Source organism: Pantherophis guttatus, chromosome 16 (assembly GCF_059756535.1).
Source record: "Pantherophis guttatus breed Tessera chromosome 16, ASM5975653v1, whole genome shotgun sequence".
NCBI classification, from domain to species: domain Eukaryota; kingdom Metazoa; phylum Chordata; class Lepidosauria; order Squamata; family Colubridae; genus Pantherophis; species Pantherophis guttatus.
In genome coordinates, this window is record NC_142078.1 from 4,987,153 (window position 1) to 5,002,157 (window position 15,005).

Here is a 15,005-nt window from a genome sequence, read left to right on the forward strand (position 1 = left end):
GTTCCTAGTGCGCGCATGCAAAGAGCTGCCAGCAGGCAAGAGCAGCTAAAGCAAAAGGGACGACTCGGGAGTAAGGCCAGGAGATGATTGGCCCCTCCCCTAAGGCTTAAAAGAGCAGCAAAGGCTCTTGGGCTCTTTGTAGGAAAGCAACGTTGCTAAATCTGTTTCCAGTCGGCGGGTCTTGTTTGTGAACTTTGTGGGGCTTTGCCAAGAAAGGCCTTTGGCAGGGTGCCGAGGAAGATAAAGGTTTGTGATAAACCCAAAGGATTTTTTCTGAAGGACTTGTTTTGGAACTAATTTGGACTAAGCTGGGAATGAAGTAATTCTCTGCTGTTACAATAAAATAGGTTTGTTTTGGGACTAATTGTGTCTTGTAATGACTAAGTGAGCCTAGGTCACAACACATTTGAGGTCCCTCAACAATTTTAACAACCTAAGGATATAATACTACAAGTATTAGCATTAGAAGACCTCTGGTCTCCCCCCCCCCCAGAGCATTGTTTCTTCCCGCCCATAGAGATGTTTTCCCCACATTCAGAAATATCTGGGTGCATCTTGGCCCCTTTTAGCCTGATCCTTACCTTGCAGGCATTGTCTGAGAGGCATTCTGGGACAACGTTCTGGTTTTGCCTCACATACACGTCCTGTGGAAGGCTGTCATTATCTGGAGGAGGGAAAAACTGCATCTGGTGATGATTGAGTTGGATATCCTGCAGGCAGCCTTTAAAAGGGCCCCCCCAGAGGTCCAAATTTTCTTCGTGGGGGAGCCCACCCACATGGATCTCAAAATTAGCAGCAAGAAAGGCGACGGCCAGATCTCCCAGCTCTTCTTCTCTGTTTAACAGGCTGGCCCGAGCGAGGCCTTCATGGAAGGAGAGCGCCACAAAGTGCCTGGTGCCGTCGGCCAGATTTCCAGAAGATCCCACCGAAGCAGCCGATGGTGCTTTGATCTGGAGCTTTCCGTCCTTCAAGTATACTGTAAGGAAAACATCGCTTCCGTTGCTGATCTGGAATATGAGGCCACCGGCTTTCCGCGTCCGGATAAAAAAGGAGAGGTTAAAATTGGGCCCGAGGCTGTCGGGAACCTCAAAGGTGACAAAGCTAGAAGAATTATCCTGGCCAAATGTCGCTGAGGGTGACTCTGGAAAAGAGAGGGGGAAAAAAAGCTTTCCAGTTCCAAGCCAAGGAGATGAAACTACTCGGAAACTACTATGGGTTTATTTATTTATTATTTATTAATTATTATTAATTCAGTTTGTATGCCGCCCCTCTCCGAAGACTCAGGGCGGCTCACAATGCATTTAAAATCATGATAAAAAACATTTAAAAATTAAAAACATTAAAACTCATTCACACCATTCATGGCCGGATCTCGTCAGATCGCAAGAGCGAAATCAACGGCCCCAGGCCTGCCGGAAAAGCCAGGTCTTCACCGCTTTCCGGAAGGCCAATAGGGTGGGGATGGTCTGGACCTCAGGAGGTAACTGGTTCCAGAGAGCTGGGGCAGCCACAGAGAAGGCCCTCCCCCGTGGGCTCGCCAGCCGGCATTGTTTAGCTGGCGGGACCCTGAGGAGACCAACTTTGTGGGACCAATCATTGGGAGTTATGTAGTAGAAGGCGGTCTCAAAGATACCCTGGCCCTGAGCCATGTAGGGATTTAAAGGTAATAACCAACACCTTGAATTGTGCCCGGAGACCAATAGGGAGCCAGTGCAGCTCGCGGAGAATTGGTGTAATGTGGGTGGATCCTAGGTGCACCCACGACAACTCGCGTTTCAACCATCACATCTTTCTTTAGTTTTCAGCATGGCTTCTACTAGAGGTGATAGTATTTCAGAAGACCTATGGAGTTCTGGGTTCCAGAAATGTCCGATATAATCTCTACATTTAGGACTGAAGACATATCAAGAACAGTTGCAGGAATTGAGTCTGTCTAGTTTGATGAAAAGAAGGACTAGGGGAGACAGGATAGCAGTCTTCCAATATCTCAGGGGCTGCCCCAAAGAAGAGGGAGTCAAGCTTTTCTCCAAAGCCCCTGAGGGCAGGACAAGAAGCAACGGGTGGAAACTGATCAAGGAGAGAAGCAACTTAGAACTAAGGAGGAATTTCCTGACAGTTAGAACAATTCATCAGTGGAACAGCTTGCCTCCAGAAGTTGTGAATGCTCCAACACTGGAAGTTTTTAAGGAGAGATTGGACAACCATTTATCCGACATTCTATAGGGTTTCCTGCTTGAGCAGGGGTTTGGATCAGAAGACCTCCAAGGCAGGGGTGGACTGCTGGGGGTTCGCAGGGGTTCGGGAGAACCTCTAGCTAAGATTCTGTGCAGTTTGGAGAACCCCCAAATCCCACTCCTGGCTGGCCCCTCCCACCCCGTCCCGCCCCTCCCAGGAATTCCCACACGGCCCATTTTGGATGCATGCATGGAGGCTTAGGAAAGGCGAAAAACGGGCCTACCAGAGGTCCTCCGGAGCCTGGGGAGGCTGTTTTCGCCCTCCTGGAGGCTTGAAAAAAACCTCGGGAGCCCGGGGAGGGCAAAAATGCCCCCGCCATGTTGCAGAGGGCTGACTAGGCCACGCTTTCCATGGCCATGCCCATTCAGCAACCAGGCAGAGAACCCCTTGCTAAAATTTTTGAAGCCCACCTCTGCTCCAAGGTGCCTTCCGACTCTGTTATGCTGTTACACGAGGCCATTTAATGGTTGTGGCACTGCCTTCTCTCTGTCTCATCTGTCTCATCTCGGGTAAGAACCCAAAACAAATTCTTGTTATTCTACCAAAACCAAGCAGACGAATTTCCCCGCCTACCACCGGCTCCTATCATCGTTTCTGAAAATATTTTTTAGTTCTTACCCAACTTCCTGAACTCTCTCAAGGAGGTAAATGGGACCCCTGTCGTGCTACTCACCGTAGGAGCAAGTGTGGCCTTCGTAAGGCCGGGAGCAGCGACAACGGAAGTCCGTCCAGAAGTCAATGCATTGACCACCGTGGGAACAAGGCTGAGACTGACACCATTCCGTTCTCTCACAACCCAGTTGAAATCCAGGAAGCTGTAGACCTTCTACGTCCTCTGGTAGGAGTATCTTGGAGTCAATCTGCAGGTCTTCCAAGCAACCAGTGAAGTGTCCCGTGCAGTTGATCATTAACGTCTCCTCAACTCCTCCAACGTATATATTCAGAAATGAGGGCAGGAGAGAAACAGGGGTGGTCTCACTGAGGGGATGGCTGAACAGGCAGATGCCTCCTTGGCAAGCTTCATGCCACAGCCTGAATTCAAGAGACTCTTGTAGAGACACTTCTGCTTTGTGCCAGTGGCCATCGTTCACCGGCGGTGACTCCAGCGTGAAAGATACGTTGGCTTCCTGAGTCAAGAGCATCACCTGTAGAAGGCCAGCATAGAGTTCCAGGAGCAGATGCTCAGTTTGGTGGCCTCGGTAGAAAAGGAGCCCATTGAGAAGAGTAGTCCGGAACCGGAGAGCTACGCTGGCTCCGTGACCACTTGTGTTCTTATCATCCGCAGATGCGTTGATTAAGAGGTAGCCATTGTCCGTCAGAGAGAAGGTGGTTGGGATGGAGCAGGTGGGCCCGTAAAATCCAGGAGGACACTGGCACAGGTAGCCGTGGGCCTCTGATTGGAAGGTGGGGACACACAGAGCCCCGTTTTGGCAGTGGTGGATCTTGCAACCCGTGAGCTCCACAGAGCAGTTCTTCCCACCCCAGGCTACGCCGTCTGGGTTGAAGATGCAATGGCAGATATAGTCAGCGATGGCGTCTTCGCAGGTCCCTCCATTTTCACAAGGGTGGCCCTCGCATTCATCTATCTCGTTGGCACACTCGATCCCTAGAAGACAGGAAAAGGGGAAGGGAAGAGGGGGAATCAGCTTCCGAGTTTGCACAACTATACACGGTGAAACTGCCACAAAGAGGAGGGGATCGATTTATTTTCCAAAGCACCAGAGGGCGGAACGAGAAACAATGGATGGAAAGTAATCAAGGAGAGAATCAACCTGGAATTAAAGAGAAACTTCCTAACAGTGAGGACAATCGGCCAGTGGAACTGCTTGCCACCAGACGTTGTGGATGTTTCGTCACTGGAGGTTTTTAAGAAGAGACTGGACAGCCACTTGTCTGAAATGGTATAGGGCAGTGATGGCTAACCTTTTTGCCATCACGTGCCAGGAATGGGGGGAGCGCGGGGGGGAGGGTGTCGCACGCATGCCCATACCCATAATTCTATGCACTCCGCCCCCGTGCATGCGCGCACGACCCTCCCACCCCCCGCTCCTGGCACATGATGGCTCGGTGGGCCCGTTTTTCTCTCTCCCCAGGCTCCAGAGCCTTTCTAGGAGTCTGGGGAGGGCGAAAACAGCCTTCCCCAATCCCCCCAGAAGCCCTCTGGAGGCTGAAAACAGCCTGTTTGCCAACTTCCAGTGGGACCGGAAGGCCTGTTTTTTGCTCTCCCCAGGCTCCAGAACCTTTCTAGGAGTCTGGGGAGGGCGAAAACAGCCTTCCCCAACCCCCCCAGAAGCCCTCCGGAGGCTGAAAACAGCCTGTTTGCCAACTTCCGGTGGGACCGGAAGTCCTGTTTTTTGCTCTCCCCAGGCTCCAGAACCTTTCTAGGAGTCTGGGGAGGGCGAAAACGGCCTTCCCCACACCCCCGGAGTCCCTCTGGAGGCTGAAAACGGCCCGTTTGCCAACTTCCAGTCCACTGGAGCTGAGCTCGCGTGCCCACCAATATGGCTATGTGTGCCACCTGTGGCACGCGTGCCATAGGTTCGCCATCACGGGTATATAGGGTCTCCTGCTTGACCAAGGGGTTGGACTAGAAGACCTCCGAGGTCCGTTCCAGCTCTATTCCTTATTGATTGATTGAGGTTTTTCTCTAAGCATCATTCAGTCAAATTTCAGCTCAGGTGGACTGGATTTCCTTTAGGCCTTGGAGGCTACAGACATGCCAGACTAAATAGAGATGGGATCCATATGTATTTGTGGACTGTTAAAGAGTCGGTAGCCCTGATTAAGCAGCCTCTGGCCTCTTGCAGCTCCTCACACACATTCCCACTAATTCCCAAGAATGCCGGCCAGATAAACCAAGTTCTGGATTATTTCTCTTAATAGCCTTACCCTTTGCCCACAAGAAAGAATTGGAACACAACTGAGCAGAATTGGCAAAACTTCCTCTCCGCTACATTGAGGTAGCTTGTAGCCAATTAAAGCTGGATAAAATCAAATTCAAATACATTTTACTCAATTACAATGTTTGCCAATATTGTCTTCCTCCTTTTCCCTTTTTTTTTTTGAACATACCTCAGTATTTCTATACTTGCATACATAAACCCCTTCTTCCCTAAATTCTAACTTTGCTATTTGTACCTATTTATCCTCTTTTACTCTTAAACGATTCATTCTTTATCTTAATATATTTATATTTGTATGTTCAGAGCTGCCTTTATTCCACTTCATCTTTTCTATTGTAAGCAATCTTTCTCTTTAAACCTACCCTCTCCCTCTTCTCTTTCCAACTTTCTTTCCCCACCTTCTTCTTCTCTTCTCGACTTCCCCTTCCCTTCTCCTTCTCCTCCTCTCTTCCCCCCGTCTTATTTTCTCTCCTACTCTGATTTCCCTTCCCTTCCTTCCTCCCTACTCTTCCATTGTATAAGATGAGAAACGACCAACACTGTTCAAAAAAAAGAAAGAAGAAAGATTGGGTGAAAATGGGAGAGGAGAAAAAAAACCCCAATAAACTTGTTTTATTAATTTTTTTAAAAAAAGGGCTGGATAAAATCAATCTTTCCCAACCTCACCAACTTTTAAGATACGTGGACTTCAACTCCCAGAGTCCTCCAGCCAGCATGCTAAACCCCAATACCATCTTCTCAAACTTGTTGGGGTTTGAGAAATGCCAGGATGCGGCATGGATAAATCCATGCCAATGCAAAGCAGGGACAGCTAGAGAAAATCCTGTCCCCACCCCCCACCCCAGTTCTTTGAGCCCCGAAATCTTAGTCCTGAGTGAGATTTGGGACCCAGGGTGCAATGGAATGAGTGAATGACAACGAAGTGAAATTTGGGGGGCAACGGAATGTGTGAAAGGACCCACCCTAACTGCTCAAGCTGTAAAAACGATGGCGAGAGATTTGTATTTATCATACTTGATTAGAATATAGAATAACAGAGTTGGAAGGGACCTTGGAGGTCTTCTAGTCCAACCCCCTGCTTAGGCAGGAAACCCTACACCACTTCAGACAAAGGGTTGTCCAACCTCTTCTTAAGAACCTCCAGTGATGGAGCATTCACAACTTCTGGAGGCAAGTTGTTCCACTGATTAATTGTTCCGACTGTCAGAAAATTTCTCCTTAGTTCTAAGTTGCTTCTCTCCTTGTTTTAGTTTCCACCCATTGTTTCTTGTCCTGCCTTCAGGGGCTTTGGAGAACAGTTTGACTCCCTCTTCTTTGGGGCAGCCCCTAAGATATCGGAAGACTGCTATCATGTTTCCCCTAGTCCTTCTCTTCATTAAACTAGACATACCCAGTTCCAGCAACCGTTCTTCATATGTTTTAGCTTCCAGTCCCCTAATCCTCTTTGTTGCTCTACTCTGCACTCTTTCCAGAGTCTCAATATCTTTTTTACATCATGGTGACCAAAACTGAATGCAGGATTCCAAGTGTGGCCTTACCAAGACTTGTGAGATTCTGAAATGCAGTTTTACCATTGTAGAATTAGCTCACCTAGTCATGTTTTTTTGTTCCTGGCAGGGCTGGCAATTGGAAGAGGCAAAACTAGAAACATCTTTTCCTGTTCCCATCGGACCTCCGTCCAGAATGGGAACTAACTTTCCTTGTTCTAATAAACTCTCATTCCAAAATCAGGTTCTCCGAAGCTGACACGGCTTAAACTAGGGCGGGGAGTGGTATTACCTCTGAGTCCTGCGCGTTAAATTAATCCCCGCGGACTCTCGGGCTCCTTCGTTGGTGGCTAATTAAGGATGGAGCTTTCCCCTGGGAAACCATGTTTTGATTCCTTCTTTTGTTTGTTTTGCCACGGTGGAGAAGATCTGTTGTTGTGATGGCTGGCACCCAGCCTGCCCTGATCAAGTCCCTTCAAAATTGACATACGCAAAGTTTTGTGCCAATGCAATCCTAAATTGCATTAACAGAGGTATACACTCAAGATCAAGTGAGGTACCAATACCACTCTATAAATCCCTAGTAAGACCATACCTGGAGTATTGCATCCAGTTTTGGTCCCCACACTATAAAAAAAGAAGTTGAGACTCTAGAAAGAGTGCAGAGAAGAGCAACCAGGATGATGAGGGGACTGGAGGCTCAAACATACGAAGAACGGTTGCAGGAACTGGACATGGCTAGTCTAGTGAAGAGAAGGACCAGGGGAGACAGGATAACCGTCTTCCAATATTTGAGGGGCTGCCCCAGAGAGGAAGGGGTCAAGCTATTCTCCAAAGCATCTGAAGGCCAAACAAGGAATAATGGATGGAAACTGAACAAGGAGAGATTCAACCTGGAAATAAGGAGGAACTTTCTAACAGTGAGAACAATCAACCGATGGAACAGAAGTTGCCTTCAGAAATCATCAATGGAAGCTTTCAAGAAGAGACTGGACTGCCATTTGTCAGAAATGGTGTAGGGTCTCCTGCTTGTTGGACTTGATGACCTATAAGGTCCCTTCCAACTTTGTTAATCTGTTAAATCTGTTAAAGGAAGCCAAGTCATGCCTTGGAAAAGTAGCTAAGGGGATAAAGAATTGGTAGTCATTCCTCCCAATATATATAGCCTCCCATGGAAGATTGGGCTATGGATGTTTGTTGAGAAGGAGCCTTTTAGTGAATGCAACAAGCCAGCATTAAACCATGAAGCCACAGAGGGGAGAGCCTAGATAGCTCAACAGACTAAAAGCCTGTTATTAACATTCAGCTGTCTGCAATTATTGCAAGTTCGAATCTCGCCAGGCTCAAGGTTGACTCAGCCTTCCATCCTTTCTAAGGTAGGTAAATTGAGGACCCAGTTTGTGGGGGCAATAAGCTGACTTTGTATAAAATATACAAAAGTATGAAGGCATTGTAAGCCGCCCTGAGTCTCCGGAGAAGGGCGGCATATTTATTTATTTATTTATTTATTTATTTATTTATTTATTTATTTATTTAATCAAATTTCTATACCGCCCTACTCCCGAAGGACTCAGGGCGGTGAACAGCCAAGATAAAATATAAATAATACAAATATTAAAAATCCCTTAAAATTATTAAATATTTTGGCCGAAACACAGATTAAAACACCCAATTTATAAAATCACGAATTAAAAAATTTAAAAAAATTTAAAAGAGGGGAGTTAGGCCAGGCCAGCTTGCTGAAATAGAAAAGTTTTGAATATAAATCTAATTTAAAAAAAAAACCCTCCATTAAGGCAGGTGTAATATTGCTCTCAAGCTGTGCTCCTTAGCCAACTCAACAGGGCTGGCTTTTTAGAACCTGTTCTCTTGAAAGCAGCATCGATCCCCTCACATTTAACACAACCTGCAAAGATTTGTGCAAGGCCACAAGGAACGCCTGATGTCAGGCATACTTTTTCCAAGTATGGTCCTTTGAGTTTGGGAACGTGTCAAATTTCGCAAGGGAGTGGACGATCGCTTAAACATGAGCCAGAAGTGAGCAGCAGCAGCCAAAAGAGCCAATACAATCCTTGGTTGTATAAATGGAGGCATAGAATCGAAATCAGGTGAAGTGTTTAAAGTACCGCTTTATAAAGCCTTTAGTAAGGCCACTCCTGGAATGCTGCATCCAGGTTTTTTTTTTTTTTTTTAATTTGATTTATATGCCGCCCTTCTCCGGAGACTCAGGGCGGCTTACAGTGCGTTAAGCAATAGCCTTCATCCTTTTGTATATTTATACAAAGTCAGCTTATTGCCCCCACAAACTGGGTCCTCATTTCACCTACCTTAGAAAGGATGGAAGGCTGAGTCAACCTTGAGCCTTGGAGAGATTCGAACCAGCAGTAAATTGCAGGCAGCTGTGTTAATAACAGGGTGCTTTAAACCACTGTAGTACCAAGGCTCTTTGGTCCCCACATTACAAAAAAGATGTTGAGACTTTGGAAAAAGTGCAGAGAAGAGCAACTAAGATGATTAAAGGTCTGGAGACAAAAAAAAACACTATGAAGAACGGTTGCAGGAAATTGGGTCTAGCTAGTCTAGGGAAAAGAAGGACTAGGGGAGACATGGTAGCAGAATTCCGGTATTTGAGGGGCTGCCCCAAAGAAGAGGGGGTCAAACTATTCTACAAAACAGCAGAAGGCAGGACAAGAAGCAACGGATGGAAACTAACCAAAGAGAGAAGCAACCTGGAACTAAGGAGAAACTTCCTAACAGTGAGAACAATTAACCGGTGGAACAGCTTGCCACCAGAAGTTGTGGGTGCTTCATCACTGGAGGTCTTTAAGAAGAGACTAGATGGTCATTTGTCTGAAATGGTATAGGGTCTGACTTCTCTTCCATGGAGATATTTCTTTGCTTGGGCAAAGACTCCAAAGAAGACCGTTCCCCTTTTACGGAAATAATAAGAATGCGCTGAAGGCAATTTTCTGTCCGCAAGAATAAAAGAGGCTGGAATGTGCCAGGAAATATTTTACAATCCAGGTTTGTGGGAGGGAGGGAGGAGACTTGGGGGAGGGAGGGCAAAGAGTCCTTGGTAAAAAAAAATGGGGGGAGTAAGGATGTCCTGTTTTCAAGAGGAGGCCAGCTTAGATATATCATAGTTCAACCTGTCTCTGCAGTGGTGGGTTGCTCCCGGTTCGGCCTGGTTCGGTCCGGTTCGGCCGAGCCGGTAGCGGTGACAGTATTACGTCACCGAACCGGTTCTCTTTCTTCAGGAGCTGGGCCCTCCCGCCTGCCCCCGCGTTATTCCGACCTTATATTTCTTCTTTTTTCGCCCAGCTGAGAGGTGCGGCAGAGCGGATTGCCGCACCTCAGCTGAGCAGATTCGCAAAGAGACCCCTGTGTCTCTGCCACTATCTCCGGAATGCTCTTGGGTTTTCCAAGGGATGCTCCCCTTCCCCTGTGACGGATACAGAAATCCCCGCAGCTAAAATGGAGTTTGTGACATGTTAGGATCCAGGAGTCGCCACCCAAAGCAGGAAAGCTTCATCAAAGGAAAACTGCAAGTTGCTAGGACATCATCAAGGAAAGCTAAGTGCTCGTCCTCCCCAGCAGACAGACAGAAGATCTTGATCTGCCAGCACACGCCCCACCCCACTGTTTACTCCAGGGGTGGGGTGGGTTCTAAATACTACCGGTTCTGTGGGCGTGCCTTATTTTGTGGGCGTGGCTTGGTGGGGGGTAATGTAACTGGGTGGGCATGGCCAACTTTTTTTTTTTTAACTTTTAAAAGCATTTTTTCTACAACCTTAAGAGGTTGCAGGAAAAAAAATGCTTTTAGAAGCCTCTGACGATCAGGCAACTCAACTGGGATCGCCAGAGGCTTTTAAAGGCATTTTTTTTTCCATACAACCTCTTCGGCCGAAGAGGTTGCAGAAAAAAATGCTTTTAAAAGCCTCTGACGATCCCAGTTGAGCCGCGCGATCATCAGAGGCTTTTTTTTTTTTAACTTTTAAAAGCATTTTTTCGGCCGAAGAGATTGTAGAAAAAATGCTTTTAAAAGTAAAAAAAAAAAAAGCCTCTGATGAGGTGGGCGGGGTAAGTGAACGGTGACGGGGCCGGGGACCGGTTCGGAGGCGTGGCCAGCCAATGATATTACTGATTCTCCGAACTACTAGAAATTTTTACTACCGGTTCTTGCGAACCGGTGTGGCTCTTTCACCCCTCTGCTGCGGCTCCCTGTCACTCAAAATACGCGTCACAACCGCCAATGTGTGACACCCACCAGCACGCAAATTTATTGAGCTTTTCAACCCCCGGTAGGCCAACCATGGATAAATCCAAGAAAAGAAAAGTTTCAGAAGAAAACAGAACATTTAATTCGACTACATATGCTAGTTTTGTGGCTGCTCAAGAAATAGTCAGGCACGGGAAGGGTTTTGTGGCTCCCGGTGTTTTCTTTTCTGTGGGAAACGGGTCCAAATGGCTCTTTGAGTGTTTAAGGTTGCCGACCCCTGGGATAAGCAGTGAGGGTGGAATGGAGAAAAGAAGTAAAGACCGAGACAAGGAAAAAGAAAGGAAAACAAACACAGCTAAATAGTTTATACCAACGCGGTTTATGCTTTTTTCTATCGTGGCCAACCATCTCTGCATTCTTTTCACCTCCTTATCTTGGATTTCTTTATCTCCTGCTTCCCTCTCAGCCAAATTCCCCCTTTTTTGTATATTTATTTTAGGAACCAATCCTTATTCATTCTCTTTCTGTGAGCCCCCCCAAACTCGACATACTTTGTATTGTCCTGGTGCATTGTTTTTCTATTCGATCCACCTTTCCTTTGGATGAATGGCATTCGTTCTTGACCTGATTTCTTCTTGCATTTAAGAATCTGCCTTTAGCTTCCCAAAGTTTATCCTGAATACCCCAACCCTCATTTTCACAAAACGTACACAAGTCCTTTATTTGTATCTTTTAGCGAATAGTCATTGCTTAAGAGATTATTACCGTTCTACTCATTTTTGCATATTTTAACATCTCAAACATTCTCCATAAAGTTTCCCCTCTTCACTAAACTTCCTAGTGAGGTACGCTCCTTGTTCTTATTTTCAAGCTTATCAATCTTCTTTTGATGAAGAAGTGGGGCACAATTTGGTCTGTCTGTCTGTCTGTCTATCTATTATCATCTCTACATCATCTATCTATCAATCTATCTGACTCTATCTTCTCTCATTTCTATCTATCATCTGTCTGCCTATCTATCATCTATCATCATCTGTATATCATCTATCTATCATCTATCTATCTATCTATCTATCTATCTATCATCTATCTGACTATCTTTTCTCATTCCTATCTATCATCTGTCTATCGATCATCATCTCTATATCTATCTATCAATCTAGCTATATTATTTATTTATTTATTTTATTCAATTTGTATACCGCCCTTCTCCTAGTGGACTCAGGGCGGTGCACAGCCAGAACTAAAACACATACCAATACAAAATTTAAAATTATTAAAAGAATTACATAACTTTGGTCCAAATTTAAAACAATTCGAATTAAAACCCATTGACAATTTAAAAGCTAAAAAACTAAATATATATATATCATCTATCTGACTATTTATCTTCTCTCATTCCTATCCATCTATATCTATCTATCTATTTATCTATCATCTATCATCATCTCTATATCTATCCATGTCTGTCTGTCTGTCTGTCTGTCTGTCTGTCTGTCTGTCTGTCTATCTATCTATCTATCTATCTATCTCAATCATCAAAATCTATCCTCTTTCTCTCTCTCATCTATCTCAATCATCAATATCTCTAGCTAGCTAGCTATCCATCCCTATCTATCTATCTATCTATCTATCTATCTATCTATCTATCTCTCTATCTATCTATCTATCTATCTATCTATCTATCTATCTATCTCAATCATCAATACCTATCATCTCTCTCTCTCTCTCTCTCTTCTCATCTATCTCAATCATCAATATCTCTATTTATCATCTGTCTATCCGTCCATCCATGCATACTTCCATCTTTATTTCACCTTCTCATTCGGATACCTTCTATAGGCATTAACTGGAGAGAAATCTGGCTTCTTTTAGAAGATCATGGATTTGTCCCCCCTCTCCAGGAGACACACAATTTTCACAGTCTGGAGTTTTCTTCCCAGGACTGGCCTGAACAGAAGAAGAAGAAGAAGCTCAAAAGTTCACATTTGAGTGTGAAGCTGAACACTTTTGCCTTCCAAGGGGGTAGCAGAGATGCCCCCCCTGCAGAAAACTATCCCAAAACAAGAAGCGTTGCTCACTGATCCATATAGAAGACACACACACACACACACAGAGGAATCCACAGACCCACAACCACAAGAGAAAGAGTCGAGGTTGCTTGGTCATTACCTGCCAGGAGATGAGAAAATCCACCCAGGAAGATGCCAGCCAACAGAGGGTTCATGGCCATTCCCCTGCCGGCATGGGGGGTGGTCCCAAGAGGAAACGTGGGAAGGGTCTGAGGCAGAGCTGGATTGGACTGCAACTCAGTTTGTTTCGCTTCTGGGTGCCAGGCACACAACGGGCCTCTTCGGAGACGAAGCCAAGCGCAAAAGGAGGACTCCTGCCCTTGCAGCGGCTGCTGAGATCTAATCCATCTCAGCTCTAAATCTTCCCAGCTGGCTTCCATCCCAGCCGACAAGATGTTTTGCCTACTGCCGCCCTCCCCTGCAAGGGGAGTGGGAGATGGGCCTTACTGCAGGAGAGCCTGCTGGGTCTTCGGTGCCCTCCCTTCCGTCTTATGACTGGGAATGTAAGGGGAAGCCCGGAGGCTCGGAGAGTAGCAAGCTGAAGCCAGCTGGCTGGGAAAACTATCCTTAGCAGGGCCAACTAAATCCATCCAGTATTTGACTTTGTGCCATCAGACTGGGCCCTAACAGTGGGCCCTCCCTTCCTATCAATGTTGAGACTGAGGAAAATGTGCAAAGAAGAGCAACTAAGATGATTAAAGGCCTGGAGACACCAAAAACCCATGAAGAACGGTTGCAGGAAATTGGGTCTAGCTAGTCTAGGGAAAAGAAGAACTAAGGGAGACATGGTAGCAGAATTCCGGTATTTGAGGGGCTGCCCCAAAGAAGAGGGGGTCAAACTATTCTACAAAACAGCAGAAGGCAAGTCAAGAAGCAACGGATGGAAACTAACCAAAGAGAGAAGCAACCTGGAACTAAGGAGAAACTTCCTAACTGTGAGGACAATCAACCGGTGGGACAGCTTGCTACCAGAAGTTGTAGGTGCTTCATCATCGGAGGTTTCTAAGAAGAGAATGGACAAGCCACCTGTCTGAAATGGTAGAGAGTCTTCTGCCTGGGTAGGGACTAGAAGACCTCCAAGGTCCAAGGGTGAAATCCAACAGGTTCTGACAGGTTCTGGAGAACCGATAGCAGAAATTTTGAGTAGTTCGGAGAACTGGCAAATACCACCTCTGGCTGTCCCCAGAGTGGGGTGGAAATGGAGATTTTGCAATATCCTTCCCTTAGGAGTGGGGAAGGAATGGGGATTTTGCAGTATCGTTCCCCTGGAGTGGGGTGGGAATGGAGACTTTGCAGTATCCTTCCCCTGCCACGCCCACCAAGCCACACCACGCCCACAGAACCGGTAGTAAAAAAAATTTTGGATTTCACCACTGCCAAGGTCCCTTCCAGCTCTATTTTGACTGACTGATGGATTCCTCTTAGAAGGACGCAAAGTGTCGTACCACCACGATCGAAGAATCACCATCACACCATCAAGGATTGAGCCAACCCCTCTAAACCAGGATTTCTCAAGCTCGGCAACATTGTGGACTTCAATTCCCAGAATTCCCCAGCCAGTATGGGAGTTGACGTCCGTGTATCTTAAACATTGTTTAGATTGAGAATATAAAAACAATGCAAATCTATTTCTCCTCCTCCTCCATCTCCCGTGGCGATCCCTAAAAAATACTGCCGACAGGAGCATTCGCTAACATAGGTAGTCCTTGTTTAGCAACCGTTCGCAGTTACGACGGTGATGAAAAAGTAACTTCGCCGCTAATCCTCGCATTTACAACTTTTTCAGGGTTGGAAAGGAAAGGAAAGCCGTAGTCAGATCGTAAGCCCAGTTTCAACTAATGACCGTTTCACTCAATAACGGAATTGCTGGTTCCAGTGGCGGTCGCTCAACGAGGACTCCCTATCCTCTCTTCCTAAACGAGGACAGGCTGAAATAGTCTATCTGACAAGCACAAAATGTGTCCTGCAGTATCTCAGCTGGATCGTTGGTTTCATCCCATTGGTTTGCGGGTAAGCGAAACTGACCGGGACACGAACAGAGCAGGCTTAAGTCCTTCCTATTTAAGAAAAGTTTTCTTAACGTTTCAGA

The 15,005-nt window shown here is 46.2% G+C and overlaps 1 protein-coding gene across 2 annotated transcripts in view; it reads right to left on the reverse strand.

The window, feature by feature from the left end:
* Positions 1 to 15,005, reverse strand: part of CRB2 (crumbs cell polarity complex component 2) — a 67,127-nt gene that overhangs the window by 15,189 nt on the left and 36,933 nt on the right. For both annotated transcript variants that reach the window (XM_087879477.1, XM_060684079.2), the window contains exons 7-8: positions 2,909 to 3,841; positions 582 to 1,141 (exon numbers count right to left, since the gene is read on the reverse strand). In XM_087879477.1, coding sequence (XP_087735603.1) covers positions 582 to 1,141; positions 2,909 to 3,841 — 1,493 coding nt within the window. The remainder of the gene's footprint in view (positions 1 to 581; positions 1,142 to 2,908; positions 3,842 to 15,005) is intronic.